General features: G+C 38.4%; 1 protein-coding gene across 19 annotated transcripts in view; it reads right to left on the reverse strand.

Moving 5' to 3' along the window:
* Window positions 1-18,590, reverse strand: part of LOC131470792 (focal adhesion kinase 1-like) — a 55,842-nt gene that overhangs the window by 18,136 nt on the left and 19,116 nt on the right. For 10 of the 19 annotated variants that reach the window (XM_058646764.1, XM_058646763.1, XM_058646759.1 and 7 more), the window contains 20 exons: window positions 17,650-17,737; window positions 17,308-17,387; window positions 17,154-17,216; window positions 16,967-17,021; window positions 16,552-16,692; window positions 16,063-16,140; window positions 15,429-15,536; window positions 14,646-14,763; window positions 14,282-14,312; window positions 13,472-13,542; window positions 13,072-13,089; window positions 12,371-12,427; window positions 11,522-11,542; window positions 9,764-9,861; window positions 9,180-9,264; window positions 8,955-9,055; window positions 7,927-8,042; window positions 7,423-7,523; window positions 7,206-7,295; window positions 6,850-7,054 (listed from right to left, as the gene is read on the reverse strand). In XM_058646764.1, the coding sequence (XP_058502747.1) occupies window positions 6,850-7,054; window positions 7,206-7,295; window positions 7,423-7,523; window positions 7,927-8,042; window positions 8,955-9,055; window positions 9,180-9,264; window positions 9,764-9,861; window positions 11,522-11,542; window positions 12,371-12,427; window positions 13,072-13,089; window positions 13,472-13,542; window positions 14,282-14,312; window positions 14,646-14,763; window positions 15,429-15,536; window positions 16,063-16,140; window positions 16,552-16,692; window positions 16,967-17,021; window positions 17,154-17,216; window positions 17,308-17,387; window positions 17,650-17,737 (1,725 nt within the window). The remainder of the gene's footprint in view (window positions 1-6,849; window positions 7,055-7,205; window positions 7,296-7,422; window positions 7,524-7,926; window positions 8,043-8,954; window positions 9,056-9,179; window positions 9,265-9,763; window positions 9,862-11,521; window positions 11,543-12,370; window positions 12,428-13,071; window positions 13,090-13,471; window positions 13,543-14,281; window positions 14,313-14,645; window positions 14,764-15,428; window positions 15,537-16,062; window positions 16,141-16,551; window positions 16,693-16,966; window positions 17,022-17,153; window positions 17,217-17,307; window positions 17,388-17,649; window positions 17,738-18,590) is intronic. The other 9 variants (XM_058646760.1, XM_058646772.1, XM_058646778.1 and 6 more) reach the window with 3 other exon arrangements.

Raw genomic sequence — 18,590 nt, forward strand, 5'->3', positions numbered from 1 at the left:
CGGGAATCTTTCACCCCTTTTCAACCCTAATCACAACACAACAACCACAGTGGAGTACCCGCATGTTGTCACTGTCACAACAAGCCAACTGTTGCTTGTTGCTGATGTCAAGAAGAAAACTAACTGACTTAGTTCTATGTGTCAAACACTTTTAACACACAATCTCAAACATACAACGCATTAGTGACACAGTTTATACAGTGCAACAAATCACAAACTACTACAGACAACAGAAGAACTAATTCCATTTTGCGTCAGTTGTATGAGGAAGTTCGGCTTCAGAGGCTTTAAAATTTACCCTGATATGGTCACTTATATTGTAAAATTTACTTTTATTTCAACATTTAAATGCTACAATAGACAAGAGTAAATGTTTCAACTTCCTTCAACACTTTGGTTAACCGTAACCACTGAAGCCATCTGTTCGCTGTGTCAGGGTAAACTGTGACGGCAGCATAAGCAGTAAATCTTTGAGTGAAATGAAGTCCCAAACCAAGCATGTTTTAGGACTAATGTAGACATAGATACCACAGTGAAATACCTGCTAAAATTACGGACACTGACCTGTTCCCTTGAGAAACGACTGCTAAACCAAAACCCAGATTCTGCAGAAGAGCTGACGGTTCCACAAAACAGAAAACTGAGTGATTCAACAACTAAAAGGGAGCCATGCACACCCACACCCACCCATGCAGCTCTCCTTTCCTCAACAAGGATAAAAGCTATTTCTAGTAACATCATCATCCTCCTGTTGTCTCCCTCCTGTGTTTTGTATGTGTGTGTGTGTGTCCTTGCACCTGTCCAAGTCCATCTCCTGTCAGGATCACAACATACATTCTTTAACACATCAGTGCTGAAATAATGTTCCTCTTAACAACCAGTGAAAGCTGGGGAAACAAATTAAGCAGCAACTGCTGTGAATCAAAAATCTATTTATTTAATGTATTACTTTAGTTTGCACATTTGACTTTACATTATGTTAAATTTTATTATGAGACTGGCCATTTGATACTGTTTATATTGGTTTCAACCACTGTTCATCTGTATACTAAATCACTGGCAGCTACCAGTAGTAACTGTTTATACCAATATAATAATAAAAAGTAGTGACTAATCAAAGCTAATTTTAATCTTACTATTTAAGTTAGAATCAACTTTTCATTTTCATTTAAAATAATTCTTATGAACCTTGATAAGACCTGTAAAGGAATAATTTTCATTTGGCAGAAATGTTATGTACACTTAGTTTTTCATAAGAGTTGAATCACCTGATTGTATGAATTGATGAGTTTCATTATCCCAGAAAGAGCCTTTAATATTGACAAGAGGGTGAGCTCTACAGGGGCCGCCGTATTCTTACAATAGCCCACAATGGACAAAGACGTTAACTTAAGGCTACATGGGTTCTCCAACACACTTGGAGGGACATTAAGCAGTGAAATGTAGCTTCACCAATCAATGTTGCTTGATTTTTCACACACTGTAGGAAGTAAAACTATTGCAAAGCAATAAGTCATCATTACTGTCAGTTTTACAGTAAATGACACATGGCATATCCAGTATGAACGTGGGATGATGATGATGATGATGATGATGATAACATCCCCACCTGGCAACATTAAAACTCTCCTCCCCCATCTACACAAAACCACCACCTGGAACAACATGACTTGTTTAGCTTGTTGACTCAGGCATAGCTGTCTGCACAGTGTTGGACTCTTTAGCTATGCCCTGCTTCACTCTCAGTCTCATGTAGTCCTCACCTGTTAGCTGTCCAGCATAACAGCTACTGATCATCACTGAGCTGGAGATAACTGAGCAGTAACGTTACCATCGAGATGTACAATTGTTTATCTCACTACTATTCTTGAGAATAAATCTAAGAGATGAATACATGCATGTCGGAAATAAAAGCATGCAAACTGAATTACTTCACTAACTGCAGCAAAGGAACACGATCCACCAAACACAAACCACTTTTACTTAAGGAGGACTCTTCACATCCTTGACAAAATAATCTTTATTTGTGCAGTATTCTCTTTCTAGCTAGTGGCAAGAAAAAAAAAAAAACATAGCGAAGAGTAATCAGGTAATTCTACTTACATGTGGGTGAATCAATATCAATATGAAAACCCACTGTTTGAGTAGGATATACACAGAGAAGTAGACTCTGTGTTTTAAAATGGCTGCTCAACATCATCATTAGAATGCCGCACACTTGTGCACATCACGAACACTGGAGTACCGTCAAAGAGAAATAAAGCACTTCACTCTAATTAAGGCTGACACCAAAAGCTTTAAACACCAAAAGAGACAAAAGAGACTATACTTCACCTTCAGAAAAGGCCTGCCCGAGAGCAGCAGAGTTTTCCCAGGCAAACTCTTAAAGAGGAATTTCCGAGTAACCAATAAAATGATGATGATGGGCCAGCAGCACTCAACACAACAAGAATACCTGGATGCCAGCAAAACTTAACAGTCACAACCTTCTCCTCCTGGTGGGATGATGCAAATAAACTTTTCTAACTATGGTAGATCGTTACTCAGAGGCATAAGTTGATCTGAGAATCAGGAGCTTTGGTCAGCTGTCTTTGACCATGGTTGTGCAGAGGTACACTCGCTCTGCTCCTCTTTTTCCGCTTGTTTCTCTCTCCCTCTCTCTCTGTTGGAAATCTGTAGCTCCTGGCAGCTGCCCACTGTGCACACACACACACACACACACACACACACACACACACTGGTCTACCGTCAAGGAAAACTGTAGTAGTCGCTGAAAGCTGCATATTTGGCAAGAGAGACCTATAATTGATATTATGATATAAAAGCCAGCCAGACCTAAAGTACCCCAAACTGCATAACCTTATATGGCATGACTTTCTCCTATTAATAGCCAGTGACCACAGTGAAGACGGTCAATATTGACTTGGTTTCCAGGACACTGGAGGAGGCACATTAAGGGCTCCTCACACTTTCTTCATGCCAAGTTTTCACAGTCAATTAAAATGGAATAAATGTTTTACATTCTGTCAGCTTAGCACCCAAACGCTGCTCACGTGTACTTTTCCAAACTGTTATTTCAGCCCCAATAAAACACACGCAACCACATACCAGCACACTGTAGTCTAGAAGGAGGACAGATTAGAAGGAGGACACAAAGGAAAGGTGAAAGAGTTCAGGGGGAGAACATTTAAGAGGTGGAATAAGAAAAGGGGCGAGAGAGAGGAAAGCTGACTTTGAGAAAATTGGAAGAGGGATCATGGTGGAATTTAAGGTGTGAGTCATGCTGGTTTTAAGCAAACTCGTAAAAACCACAGGAGTTAAACATGCACTCTTATATTTCTGTGTGTAAGAGTGAAAGAACAAGACAGAGTGAGAATGTGTCTCTTGAAGGAAACAATGATGGCAACGATGAGCTGAAGGTGTTTTAGGTCCAAACAATATTGAAATGAAGAAAACTAACAAGTTACACACTGTACATTATAGTGTAGTTTTCTCCTGGATAGCTCAGATTTGATTAAGAGACAAATACTGCATGATAACTTCCACTTTTCTCTTAAAATGTGGAAATATATTATATGTTATATAATATTATAACACAAGTTAGTAAATACTGTGCTAACCTTTTAAAGTTGAGCACATGTAGCACATGGGGTGATGTCGAAGCCTCTGCACACCCTAGCTCAAGAGTTTATAGGTGTAGACAAGTCGGGTGTATAAAAATACTTATTGGTGCTAGAAATTCCGGCACGGTACCATCTATTTGGAACCTAACCAGGTGTAATCAGCCACAGTAATTTACATGTGTGTATGTGCAGTGATTTGTGCTGTAAAAGGATCCTTGCACCAAAGAATCTGTTCAATTTCATCAATTACCCCTTTTTTGTGTAAAAAGGGGTAATAACGAAGACCACAGTAATCATGTCTAAGTAAAAGAGCAAGCAAACCCAGTGCATTTATTGTGCCAATATCCTATGGGAAGAATTCTGTGCCACCAGGAACTGATTATTTACTAATTATTTACATTTGAATGTGAATCACTCAAAGGTCAAAGCTCAACTGAACAATTTGAATTTGAAAAACATAATTTGAGTTGACTGTATTGGTTGGAAAGTATATTGCAATAAATTTGAAACAGTATTTCATTTGGTTAAAAAATTCAGCTCACTTTTCACTTCTCTCAACTCAAACTCAGTTTTCCAAATTAAAGGAATACTTCACCGATTTGCATTTAGCTTTGTATTACTAGCATAGGGGTAGTATTTTTGAAAAAATGTGTTTCCCAACCTCAGTTTCCCCTGAAAAAAAAGAATGAAGATATTTCTCGACTCAGGGGAAGCACATTTTTTCAAGAATACGACCCCTATTCTAGTAATACAAAGCTAAATGAAAATCAGTGAAGTATTCCTTTAAATGTTTGTGCCAAACATCCGTTAAGACATGGAAAGTCTTTTTCACCCTGCTTGATTCGGCACAAAGAAGTTGACTGGCTGGAGTAAGGACGAGAGAGAAGTCAGTGCAATGTCCGGTGACCAGCACCTTAAATCTGAGGTGAGTATTGCAGTCACAACATACATGAAAAGAAGTGCCGTAGATGTACACGATATGTTATGAGCCGATTCTCTAAGTGTGTGACTCTTTCTCGGCACACTGAAATGTATTATGAATTGTGCAGCTCTCTTAATACCATGTTGCTCAGTCTTTAACTCGGCTGATAGTAATTTTACAGGAGCTATCTACATCCATAGTTCTTTCACCACCACCACCACCACTCCTTCCATTATGATCTATCTCGTCGTCAAAGGCGATGCTGAGGCATCACTTCCCAAAAACTGCAGGTCTGTTCTTGTCTGAATGATTAAGAACTGTTGTGTCATGGTGGCTGGGCAACACTCAAGGCAAACTTCTACTTCCTCTATATATAATGTACCGAATGAAAACAGAACGTGTCAGTGGACCTAGATGGAAACAAAACACTGTTAACTCTCCTTCAACGACAGCTAAAATGTCACCGAATGCACTGTTCTGACGAGACAGTCAACATAAGACTTCTGTTATGACAGGTATCCTGATTCTGCTACACAAAGCAAAAGGTCCTATCCAGCATCATGCTTCATAAACACATCCCAGAAAGCAACATTTAAATTTGTTGGCGTGCTTGTTTTTGTGCGTAAGGGAAAATTATAATCCGAGTGCTGATTATTTCACTCTCGCTGTAAATGCAGTTTATGATTAGCATTGATTATAATCACATACTGTAACCGTACACTGACAGACATAACACATGCCATTTATATAGAGTTGCGTTTTTTTTTTTAGCTGCTCTCCTCTCACCTGATGACTGACAACATACCCAATTGTTTTTTGTGGATTATACAGATGGAACAGTTCTTTGTTCAATATTTGTTAAAGTTGTGTGTCTTGAAAGTGCAACTCTCATGTTTCTTTGATAACCGTTTTCATACCGCGTTGCACAGTTAGTGGACCCTTTCTTTTTAAAAGGAAATGTCACAGTGATTCATAAGTCTGAATTTTACCCAGCATGTTTTTAAATTACAAACAGTGTTGTCTAGCTCTGCCTTATCTGATGACCATGATGACTGATAAAGTCTCTGTGAATCTGTTTCCAGGCAAATCCGGTATCAATGCATCATTTAACAGACAGTAAGTGAGACAAGGCGTGACCAAGGTGTCTCATTTAATCCTTCACCGTCATCATTACATTTCTGTCACTATGCCAACAGTAGAGGTTGTTAGTGCTAGAGGTGAATAGCAGATTGTTCTACATTGGAAGTCAGCTGCTATCTTGGGGGCTTTGTAACCCAGCAAAATAATTTAAACATAAATGATACTCAGGAGGTCACTTTGAGTCTTTATATCCAAATGCATGAACACTGAACAACCAGACTGTTGCTTGGATAATGCTGTATTTACCATCACGTGAAGTCAACATTATCAAAACACATCTGAAATTAAACTCCTGCACTGGGCAAAAAACAGAAACCGATATTACTGTCCAAACAGTTATAGACTATGGTGTATTTTACGTTGTTGTAAAATGTCAAACTTCACATACCGTCATAACACAAACAAACAAACAAAATTAAAAAAAATTTATGTTTGGTATACGATATATTATTTATATATATCGCCCATATATACATATATGTGTGAATATATATATGTATATATATATATATATATATATATATATATATATATATATATATATATACATACATATATGTATGTATGTATGTATATACATATATATTATATTGTATTAAATTATAATTATGATATTAATAAAATGTGTTGCATCAGCATAGATATTGTTAAATGTTTAACTGTTTGTGAGTGACGGTAACATAATATAAATAGCAAAAATACTGCTATTAATTCCCACTACCTCCAATAGCCTAGACATTAATAAGAGAGCAATGTAAGAGTGACCTCTCTCTTTCTGAGGTTAGTGCATCTATAACAATGAATTCTGCTCTGGTGTTAAATCAACAGTCAAAGAAAAAGGTTTAACATTTGCTCTGGTTCTCTTTCTGCTCCATTACTGATGTCACATTAAATACAGACATACAGCGACACCTGCTGTTAGGAAGGTGTAAGAAAAACGTCAGTCTGTGAAATATTTAACTCATAGTAAAGAAAAGCGAGCAGGTCTCTACAAACATAATACATTTGCTGAAGCTACAAAATGTTTGATACAGGCTGTTTCAGGAGGGATTTTTACTCTTAAAACAAAATGTTATTGTTATTATGATGTTAGAAATGGGCTAAGTGGATCTTTTCTTACAAATCAATACAAAAATACACACAAAGACAAATTTAGTAGCCTACCTCAGTTGTGTTTTGAGTTCATTGAAGCGCGGCCTTTTGCTGGGATCATAAGACCAGCACTTGGTCATTAAGCTGTACAGAGTAGGAGGGCACTGAGGGGGCATTGCCAGTCGCTCGCCGTTCTCTATCCTGCCAATGACGTCATTGTTCTTCACACCCTGGAAAGGCTTTATGCCGTACATTAGAATCTCCCACATACAGACACCTATGGAAAAGACAGACATACTTTATTATCTTTGCCACTTTTGCTCTGACATGCTGCAAACACATGGAAGTGACAAGTAAAGCAGCAACAGAGTCATGATACAAGTGGCACAGAAATGAAGAGAACAAGAAAACAACAAATTGGAACTCACCAAACATCCAGACGTCACTAGCTGTAGTGAATCGTCTGAAGTTGATGGACTCTGGAGCCATCCATTTAATAGGCAGTTTACCTTTAGATGCTGAAAAACAGGGACACGTTACCACTGATCACATTAGGTAATGTGAATCCGACACGTCTGTTGTAACAGATAAAGTAGTACTAAGAGCGTGCTGTTATGGGTAACCTGTGTGAGATATCACTTTTACCTTTATAATACGAGCTATCTTCCATGTATCGCGAAAGTCCAAAATCTCCAAGTTTAACACAATCGACTGTAGACACCAACACGTTCCTCGCTGCAATGTCCCTAACAAAAAAAAAAAAAAAACAGACTTAGAAGAAGTTGTAAACACTTTGACATTTATTCATTTTATCTACTGGACTGGGTGTTGAATAACTGACTGATCTCATGTTACATCTTTCATACAACAATTGAAATAAATAGCACAATGGCATCCCACGTGTACATTAACATGACATGAAGTATACAGCTCCTTTCATGACAACACCTGCCTTTGTTTATTTGTATAAGTGAGAGATAAGTGAGATACTTCCAAAGCCAACTGAGCTTTTTCATTATAAACGCCAATTTGATGTAGAAATAATTTATTCCATGAAAGAGCTAGGTGATGATGTAATTTAGTAACACAAACTTAAAATTAATAATAATAATTTGCTGTACTGTGGGTTCGGGATGGCCTCCTGCATACCTGTGGACAAAGCGTTTGCTCTCTAGATAGGCCAGTGCAGTGCTGAGCTGGTAGGAGTACAGGATTAAAGTGGCCAGGTCTAGACTGTACTTCCTCACCTGGAGAAATGATCGTAACTATGGAGAAAAGAGAGAGAGAGAAGAGCCATTAAAAACACACAACAGGACAAGGGAAGAAATAGAACTACAAGTCATTAGTTAATTAATGGACATGAACAATAAAAGTGCCCATGTGACATTTGGCACATGTGGCTTTGACTTAGAACTGTCTTTAGTTATTACTTCACTGAAAAAAAATATAAAATATTTTAGCTGAACGGCAATATATATGATACGATATTTATCTTGATATATTAAATCAAGATAAATCATATATTGCTGTTCAGCAAAAAAAATGTATATATATATAAAAAAAAATTCAGTCCATATCCCCAGCCCTACTTAGACATAGGGATGTTGGCAGTTTATCTCATAGCAAATCCTGCCAAGCTCTGTCAGATTAGATAAAAAGCATCTATAAACAGTGAAAAGTCAAGTCATTCCTCCACATCACTGGGGCTTAGGTTTCCGTCTTTGGCTCACCAAGATGCTTCAGGTCGTTGTCTGGAGATTTAGAGTGATTGTTAGGTTCTTTGTCACCTCCCTGACAAGAGCTGTTCATGTCCAGTTACTCTGCTTGGCTGGACAGCAAGCTCTCTACAGTCACGGTGGCTCCAGACACCTTCCGTATACCAATCATTTAAGCCAATGCGCTCCCAGGATCACTCAGACCATTAGAAATGGTTTTATGACCTGCTTGCACTTCATCACAGCCTTGTCACAATGTGTTATCTCTTGATGTCTACAGTAAGATCCTTGGCCGGGCTAAGCATGAAAAAACAACTAAATTATTTACAAGGCTAACAATAATACATTTACATCCAGTACTTTTAAACTAAAAAGCCATTATTGAATCATAATAAACTCTAGGTCGTATATATAGAGAATTCAATTTATTACACAACTCCATGTGCACATTCCGTCTCCTACCTCTCCAAGTGTGCAGAGCTCCATGATGATCCAGACTGGATTTTCTGTGATAACTCCCATCAGCTTTACAATGTGAGGATGGTCAAACTGACGCATGGTCACTGCAGGAAGACGGGGAGTGAGCAAAGGTCAATTCAACATTTCTTTCCTTACTAGAGTGGCTATTCTTCGTCTCATAGCTGAGAATCATCATCAGCGACAAATGCACCCACAAAAGGAACTTACATGCCTCCTGTAGAAACTTTTCCCTAACACTGTCTGACGTTGAGTTCTTACATGTCTTCACTGCCACAGAAAGAGCTGGGTTCTCCTGCGTGAAACAGAAACACCAAGCAAAACAAACATAATCAGCAAATCTGCTCAGTAGAAAATCAAAATCGTACTAACATAATCCAGTGTCTTCCCTCTGTAATCACTGTGTTTTTACTGTGCAGTTATTGCGATACAAGTTCATGTTTGGTTTCTTCTTTCTATTGGATTCAAAATGAATGAATGATACTATACCTTCACCTATCATCCAAGGCTAATGGTAATTTATAATAGTCTTTATTAATTACATTCTATGACTATATGCCTACTATCTATATGTCTACTTTAAACAAAATCATTTGCTACAGATGTGAAAAGCTAGTTCACTGCTACACCTGTGACATAAGTGTTTGACACATTAGTGATGACAATGTTCTCTCCTGGAAGTGTGCAGTTTCACTAAAACGCAGAAGGCCTGGTGACACACGATCTATGAAACAGAAGAAGAAATATAATTTCACAGTGTATGAAGATGAGACTCAGAACAAAAGACAACTTACTGGGCTGATATAGACTCCTTGGTGGACATCTCCAAACTGACCCTCTCCAATGCAGCGTCCTAGTTCGATACGATCCCGCTGAATCTCATAGTCCTGTGCTAGATACACAATAAAGACCAACATGAATGCCCACAGACACACACACACACACAAGATCAAACTGAAAAGTACACCTTTTCTATTAGACACATTTACTTTGTGGTCAGGCCTTGCATTTACCAAGCTTGTCAGAGTGTCTGCGCTCTACAGTGAGCAGGAATTACTCAACTGTACCTTTAAACACAAAAATCTGGAACAGATTATGTGGAATTTCATACTGTGAAACTATTCTCTGATCACAACAATAAATAAATGACTGTTTATGGTAATATTTCAGACTTGACCACACAGTGTAGAACACTTGTGCATGGACATTTTTTGATGTGCCATTGTTGCTATAAACAGAACATATAGTTTGATTAAAAAACAAAATAAAAAAAAACATAAAACAGAATGTGAGGTGGCTCAGGAGCCACCTCTCTACTCTGACAAGCTTGGTTTTAAAGCAATCCACAGAGCTCAGTGTCAACGGCATGCAACGACATGAGCAAACCACAGCCAGACAGGCCATGTATCACAGACAAACAACAGCCACTAATACCAAATGCATATACAACCAAGTATTTCTATTTAAATTCAAATGTATCACAGATTAAGCGGATTGTGTAGGAGTGAGGAGATTTAAAGCTCACAATCCTTTCAGAACCAGTTTCCCATTTGCTTGATCCAAGGGAATTTGTATGTTACTATAATTAGCCAATTTACAAAAGGTGCATTTTTACATTTACTTTGTTGACAGTAAAATATTGGCTGTTGAGAGGCTGGTGGTTTGCTTTGACTGTAAGGTAAGACACTGTTGACCCGACTTTGTTCATGTCATCAGTCTATGGATTTGACATACATGCCACTTTTATACTAAATTTCTGATTTGTTTTTTATGCACTGAGCATTGTTGACAAATGTCCAGTCCAGTGGAGTTTTAGAGGACGGCCTTAATTAATGTCTCCGCCTCCAAATGTCCCTCATGTAACCTGGCATGTAAGGAGTCAGCAATTTAAATAATGAAGTGAAACTTCCCTGTGTGCAAGTGGTTTGCACATATTTTACTTACAATATGTACAGCGTGTGAGTGTGTTATTAAAGTCTCACCACAGGTCAAAACTATTCATACTAACTGACTTGCCCGGATGATTGATGCAAGTCTTTTTCAAGGCAGACATTTTGGCAGGTCATAGCAGGAAAAGCACAGGTGTAAACAATAATAATAATAATGATCAATTATCAGGATACATGCTGGTTCACTGTCACCCTGTCCTGACATCAACTGAACAGAGCCATCTTTGATTTGATCAATAACAGCAGTGCTTTTCATGCTGAAACATGACAAAATGGCTGCTGTGAAAAAGGATGCATTGCGGAGTACTTGTGTTTTTTATTAACCTTTAAAAAAATGTATCTGGAAACAAAATTCAACTTTGTTTTCCCTTTCGTAATGGGACTCAGTTCTCAGTTTATTACCAGTTTAGCCAAAAACTGGCAACACATTAAGCATCAGAGAGGATAGGGGCCAAATCAACAGGGTACCGATACAAAACAAAAACAGAATTTCTTATTTAACATTAGCAAGCAAAAGTAAAACAAAAACATAGGGATCACAACAACCACCAAATCAAGAGCCATCACAACAAAACCATACTTATTGTATGTTCCAATCTTTACCTTGATCTAGTCCATAGTATTCTGGAAAATTGGTTAGTGGTAGGAGACAAAAATAACTAGCTGTGAGTACAAAGAGCCATAACATAATATTGTATGCTTGATTAGTTAAGTCAGTGTACCTTGAACTACTGCCGTGATTACAGATAAATTGGAGGTTCATTTTAGTGCCACTCATTTTACAAAATAAGATTCTTACACCTGGTGTACAAGCACAACACAGAAGCAACAGAAACACAGACCATATAAAACCTTCTACACTGATGTGAAGAACTGAAACAATGAGATGAACTAAAGATAGAGCAGGGATAAGTGGAAATAAAGTCATTTGAAAATTGTTCACTTGCAATATTGTGGTAGGAATACTGCAGTGGTTCTGGCTCAATAATAAACAGATGACAGAAGATGCAGTTTCTTGGAAGTGGCTTCCTGTTTTAAAGGAAATGAGTGCTGCATGTAACTATGGAAAAAGCAGATCACCCACCCTGATATCTACCAGGCTAAAAAAAATATTTCAATTGAAAACTTGTTGTAATACACTACTATGTATCATTAAATCCACCTGTATCATTTATACAGTATATAGTTTATGGGTGAAATTAATTTAACTGCACTAGTGCAAAAAAAGACATGTGATATATACAGTACACATTTTTCTATGATATTAAATCCTCACTTAATGGCCAAGAGACCATAACACCCGAATATACAAAGTCTAACATGTGATCACACGCAAAAGTCTGAGCATCTATAACATTGTTCCTCCATTTATCACATAAGCAGACTACAGTGTCTGAGGTGCATGTGTGTGTGTGTGTGTGTGTGTGTGTTTGAGTATGTGTGTCCACTTACTTGAAGGCATGGTGTAGGTGTCCTCCTCATCTATGATCTCAGCATAGTCGTCCGTTTCTGCAAAGCCAGAGCAAGGTGAGGAGAAAGGAGTCCCAAGGACACATTCAATCTCAGGGGAGGAACGAGTCAACAGATTATGTCCAATCTAAACTTTGATACGACAAGCAGAGAGCCATTAAACAGTGGGGAGTAACGTTCCTCAAAACAATAACGGTTCTGTTATCAAAACAAAATTATTTGTATTAGCACTATTAATATCTGCAATTTTATCTCCCGTCTCCGCTTCCACCGCCCCACACAAAAGTCAAGAAACCACTCGGTAAGTTCGGTGAACCCACCTTCAGACAACAAAAGCAATGAAAAGGCCGACAGCATTGGAAATACACCGTCATCAGACAGAAGTACCTTTCCATAAAAGCCTGCCACCATATCTGACTCCAGACACATTCACAACAGTTAAAAATCCATGTACTACTGCACAGCGTCCCAAAGAGAGAGAGACATGAGGAAAGGGGAGGGATGGAAAAGTTCCTTCTTTCCAGAGAAACATGTTGGAGAAAAACAGGTTGAGTCATGGATAAGGCAGAATCAGTTTCTTGCAGATACTGTATTCACACAGATTACATTAAATGCAGAGACAGAGCTAAGAACTTCTTTATTCCTAATAAATAAAGGGGTTTGACAGAGAGAAATTTATTTACCATCGCCACTAGTGTGACCTGCAGAAGCCACATGCAGCAGGAGGGAGGAGACGGAGAGAATCATTAGTTTTACTGTTATAAGATGGCAAAAAAAAGCTAAAGATGTTAACTTAATGACTTCAAAGTCCTTTTCATTTAATTCTGTGTCACTGTGAGATTGTCAGCAGTCAGGGAAGCGACAGAGAGACAGTGACTAAAGCTCTCCATGGGGACATCTGGGGAGACAAGGACTCTTCACTGCACACACAGATGAGGCTTTATTAGGGAAGCGGGGTGTGCACACATATCTATGGTCCCTTTATCTAATTCTCAGTAGTCACTGTCATTCATGACATTTAGAGCGGTGGACAGAACGGGCAAACTGGCAAGAGAAGAGGCAACTGAAAAACGCAGTTTATACCTGAGACGCAAACAGCTCTGGTCCGTACTCCCTCCATTCGTTTTTCCATCCGCTTCTCATGATTTGAAACTCTGCAATAAGAATTAGAAAATGATTTATTGGTTCATCAGTGTTTGGTTCTCAGCAGTGCTAATGTATTCTGAATGGTCTTCCCTTTGCAGCGATTACATTACTCGAAGTGACTCGAGTGACTCTTCCTTATCCTGTCATGTAGCCTCTTTACAAAAACACTTTGAAATTAAGTTTAGTTTTTTATATCTTCAAGTGAATATTATATTCATTATGTGGTGAACTGATAATTTAGTTCTACAGGCTTTCATGCTTCAGGATGGTAGTTGTTAGCCTCAAGATTACTATTTAAATCCTGAATTGCAAACGAGTGGAAGCACACAATAGAATCAAATCAACACAACACATGTGCTGGCAAATCATATTTTACCCTCAAACAGCCACTCCCCATTTCAGTGCACAGAGCCCAAAAATAAATAAAATGGTTAATGTTCTTCAAATCAACTCACAGTCAAAAACATTACCAGTAAAGATCAGGATGCCTGTATTACTGAACAGATTAATAACTTTGTGCTCAAGTAAAGTACATACTATACATTTTCTTATTCGCAGACACATCAGAGTCTAACGTGTCTGCAAATAAGAAAATGAAAGAACAATAACTGCAAAAAAGAAACATACCAAAACTAGTGCTATCAATGTCAAAGTGTCTTTTGGTTCACAATATTTAAAAAAGTTTAATATCAGGAAAATTAACTCCATAAAGTTGTCAATTAATGCAAAGAGAGTCAGTTAACTTACTTGGGTAAAGAAGGCAGAGCTCTGTCCCCCTCTGCAGAGACAGAAGGAATGACAAAAATTAGGAGACATGGCTCCATGTTAGAGCTACAACATCACTGTAACTATTCTCTGCTACATGTGTTATTTTTAAAGAAGACTGACCAAACACAGACTTGTTATTCAAAGTGACAAAAGATGACTCAGCCCAGACCACTATTTATAGTGTAAGATAAAACAACTTTGCTTAAAGTTTCCATCAAATGCAAAAAGAAAGAAATCACATAATCCCACAACTGCACCACTGAAATAAAGCAAAATTAGCTATGATATTGATTTATTTTGGATGTACGGCAAGTATAAAATGCATGGAATGTATGGGTCCTACCTTTGTGGACTCTGACAATGAAAGAGTGAGTAGCTGAGGAGACAAGCCGACAGTATCCGTCAATCAAGTCAGCCATGTTTTCTGCTGTAGTCAGTGATGCCGTGGTGACTGTGAGAGGCTACAGACAGACACACGCACACACACGAGTCAGTGTATGAGCAGGACAGAGCGTTACTTCACAGGGACACAATGAGAGCTTTATCATTGATCAACGTCTTCCAGAAGTCCACATACGAACACACTCAGACACACACACACACACAGACACTCCAGCACTGGCGCACACATGCTTTTCCACAAGTATTAGCCTACCGAGAACACAAACCACAGACAGACACATTCACACTGACACTCGAAAACAAGTGGCGAAACCCGCCTTCACCCTCCAACATCCTGTTTCCTTTTTTTCCCTTCAGCTTATGTCGTATTAACGCTCAAAATGGAATGTTTAAACGGCTGGATCAAATTAGTTACAAATGAGAAAAATCAATGATTTTGCTGCTTAATAATTGGATGAAAGCAGACAGTGAGAGAAATATGATGGGTATTTATGTGCCAACAAATACAACGCAAATAAATATGTGTTTTGGATGAGAATATAGACACTGTATACAATTCAGTTAGAGTTGTTTACAATTACTTACATTTTGTGATTTATTCAAACAATATCCAACCTCAAGACAATAAGTGGTGTTTCACCGAAAACCACTCAACATTGGAAAAGTCATTGCCATAGTATGCAAGTATGTTTGTGTGTGTGTGTGTGTGTGTGTGTGTTTTTACCTCAGGGGCTCCTGCTACGTTGAGCTGCAGCATACCTTTCCTGTCCTTCTCTTCCATAGGTGAATACTGGATGGACTGAACCTGGTTGAAGTTAGCTAAGTGTGTAGGCTGCAGAGACAAAAACAGATACACAAATACTAAAAATCAAAAGCACTGCATATAATGGTGCCATTTACTCAGCTCACTGGAAGTGGAAGAATTGCAGATTAATGGCATATACAGCATCAAGTTGAGACATCATGTATCATCAGTCCATAAGAATGTGTGTGTGTGTGTGTGTGTGTGTAAAGCTGTAGTTCTGTACTGATTGGACCTCATTGATGCAGCTGCAAAATCACCTGGTGATCACACTGCTGAGTTTTTCTAGCTCACAATATTTGCTTGTGAGTAAAACCACCAGACCACTGGCATTTCCAGAGTCAGTACAACTTTAGCAACTCAAGAGATGAGAGAAAACCTGGCTATCGAAGATGAGAGGTGAACCAGCAGAGGGCAGTATTTGTGCTGTACTATCCTACTGAAAACTGCTGGCAGACATCCATGTAATATTTGAAAGACAACACGTTTTTAAACAGCTAACACATTTACAGGATCAAAAGAGCCAAGCTAGATGTCTGTGTGTGTGTGGATTTACCATTGAGCCCTTATCTGTGAGGTAGCTGATTCCTTCCTCTGGCCCGATAGCCAACTCGACTGATATTACCCAACTAGACTGGAGATAGGAAACAGCATTTAATAAGCTATGTATACATTTTACAGATACAGAAAGACATGTTTCATCATGTTATATAAACAAAACATTGACAAGAATCTATTATTGACACTGCTTTTGACAAAATAAACTCTCTAAATTAGGATACTTTGCATTCAGTAGATAATGTATATAATAAAATATGACTCAGTATGAATATGGATCACATGCAAATGCTGTAAATGTATGGCTCTGGCAAGCCATTTAAATTAAATATGGAACCTTATTCTGCATGTGTGATCCCGTGTGCATGATAAACAGACTCTAACCCCCAAACTCTATGACTCTGCATGACAATGTACAGATGCACTTTGTACTTTCTCTTCATCGTTTCAGGCAACAGCATGCCCATTGCACCGAGTGTTGCCCTACCCCTAAAGCACATTTGAAGCACTCCTTGTCGAATCGGTAGATGGGACTGAGTATCTCAAAGAACTTGTGGATGCTCTGCTCATCATTGAAGTTGGCAAACTGCTTAAAAGTCTGTTGGATCTGCTTACGCAGAGTCTTTGCCTGACAAAGAGAGAAAGGAGAGGAGGAAAAACCATTACCAAGAGTGAACTCTTTCTAGTAGGAAGTTGGTCCAGAGCCAAGAAATTCACAACAGTCAAATGGCAATGCACAGTGTGAACAGAAGTTTTAACTTCAGTCAAAACAACCAGATAATCAGCCAGGCTTTCAGTTTGTCACTCAGTCAAACAGCTTTCAGTTTAAAATGTCTTCCTCTGTTATTAAAGTGACAAAGAAATACACGTAATGTATGGACACACAGAGAGAGACCACTGACCTTCAGCGAGTCCATCAGGGTCTTGGGAAAGAACCTTCTTAAACCAACATCTTTCCTAAAAAGACAAACAACAGTGTTACATTTATCTGCGATGCTGAAATTTACCTTCACACAATTGAGGATTAAATGGATTAAAACAAAAATAAATAAGGTGATTTAAACAGCGGAGAAAGAAAATCCATCTTACTCTAGTAATTCATAGTTTGATTTCTTATCGAGAGCATTGCCTGGCATCTCCCTGAAGAACCTCCTGTGAAATTCACAGAGAGAAGGGGATACACTTCAAACAAACAGGCCTACACGGTAAGAAATGAAGACATTAATGCATGTTTGTGTCTTACCTAATTTCCAAACATCCTAGTTTCAAAGCAACGTCTTGATCCACCTGATCAGCTATATGTTGCATGTAATCACTCTTCACCTGGAGATACAGAGTTAAATTTAAATCATATTGTTTTTGTACATTAGTGTGATACAAGAGCAGAGTAAAGTGCATTAGTAAGGGATGTTTTATTTATGTGTTTCACAGTATGCCTAAAAGGGGTCGAAGGAGGAGATAAAACCATGTAAAGAAGATGCAGATTCAAGAAAATTATAAATATCATTTAAAACAAATTTAAATATGTTTAGCGGTATTTGACAACTGTCGCGACTTTTTCTGAGGCATTGCTGGGTTATTTCACCTGGTGATAGAGGTAGTTGAGAGAAGGTTTGTCCTCAGAGAAATGGCTGAGATAACCTTTGGGAAGGTACCGTATCCGCAACTCATACCTGAGAATGACACAGACAATCAGGATAAATAACCCCACAGTACACTCGCTCTCTCTCACACACACACACACACACACACACACACAGAAAAAAACCTGCAGCATCAAAATTCAATGCCTGCCTGACGCATTAAGACAGAGTGAGTGCTTACTCATTCCTGCTGATGACGCATACACAGTGTGAAGTATATAAGACGTGAATGGTATGGCAATGGCAGACTGGACAACATGGAGCATTATGTACTTGAAGTGTTATTCACTGAAAAACAAACTGTACTTAATTGAAAACACTTTGGATATACAACAACATAAGTTGGATATACGTTTCTCACAAATATAAAATGCAACCCATGGTTCAGTTTGTCAATATTGTGGAAAACCGGTGTGGTTGTACAAGTATATGCACAGTATTCAGCATTCTGTGAGTAGTAGAAGTATACATTTCTGATGATGAAGCTTTACCATACACAAATTTGCCTGAATAAGCAAACCGTGTCTTGCTTCTCCATCACAGAAATGCTGCAGTAAATGTCAATGACAGGAGCATCAATGAATCTGCGTCAAAGTCACTACAGCATGAGGGCTGGCTGCCAACAGAGCAAACTGGAACCAACTCTTAAAGTTCTCTGTCCCAACTCACGCTGTTACAGTCTGGCAGGACAACTTTTTATATTTTGCTGACAGTGAACTACCTGAATGTGATACTATAAATCACTATGAGATTCCCACTGTTGCACTTGTTAATTAGCAGCATCACTGAAGTATCCAGATGAGAGGTTGCCATTTATAGTCGCATATTATTTTATGACTGACGTATTGCATTTGAGAGAAATGGGTCAGGGGGGAGTAAAGAG

The sequence above is a fragment of the Solea solea genome, chromosome 13 (assembly GCF_958295425.1).
Source record: "Solea solea chromosome 13, fSolSol10.1, whole genome shotgun sequence".
In the NCBI taxonomy this organism is placed as follows: Eukaryota; Metazoa; Chordata; class Actinopteri; order Pleuronectiformes; family Soleidae; genus Solea; species Solea solea.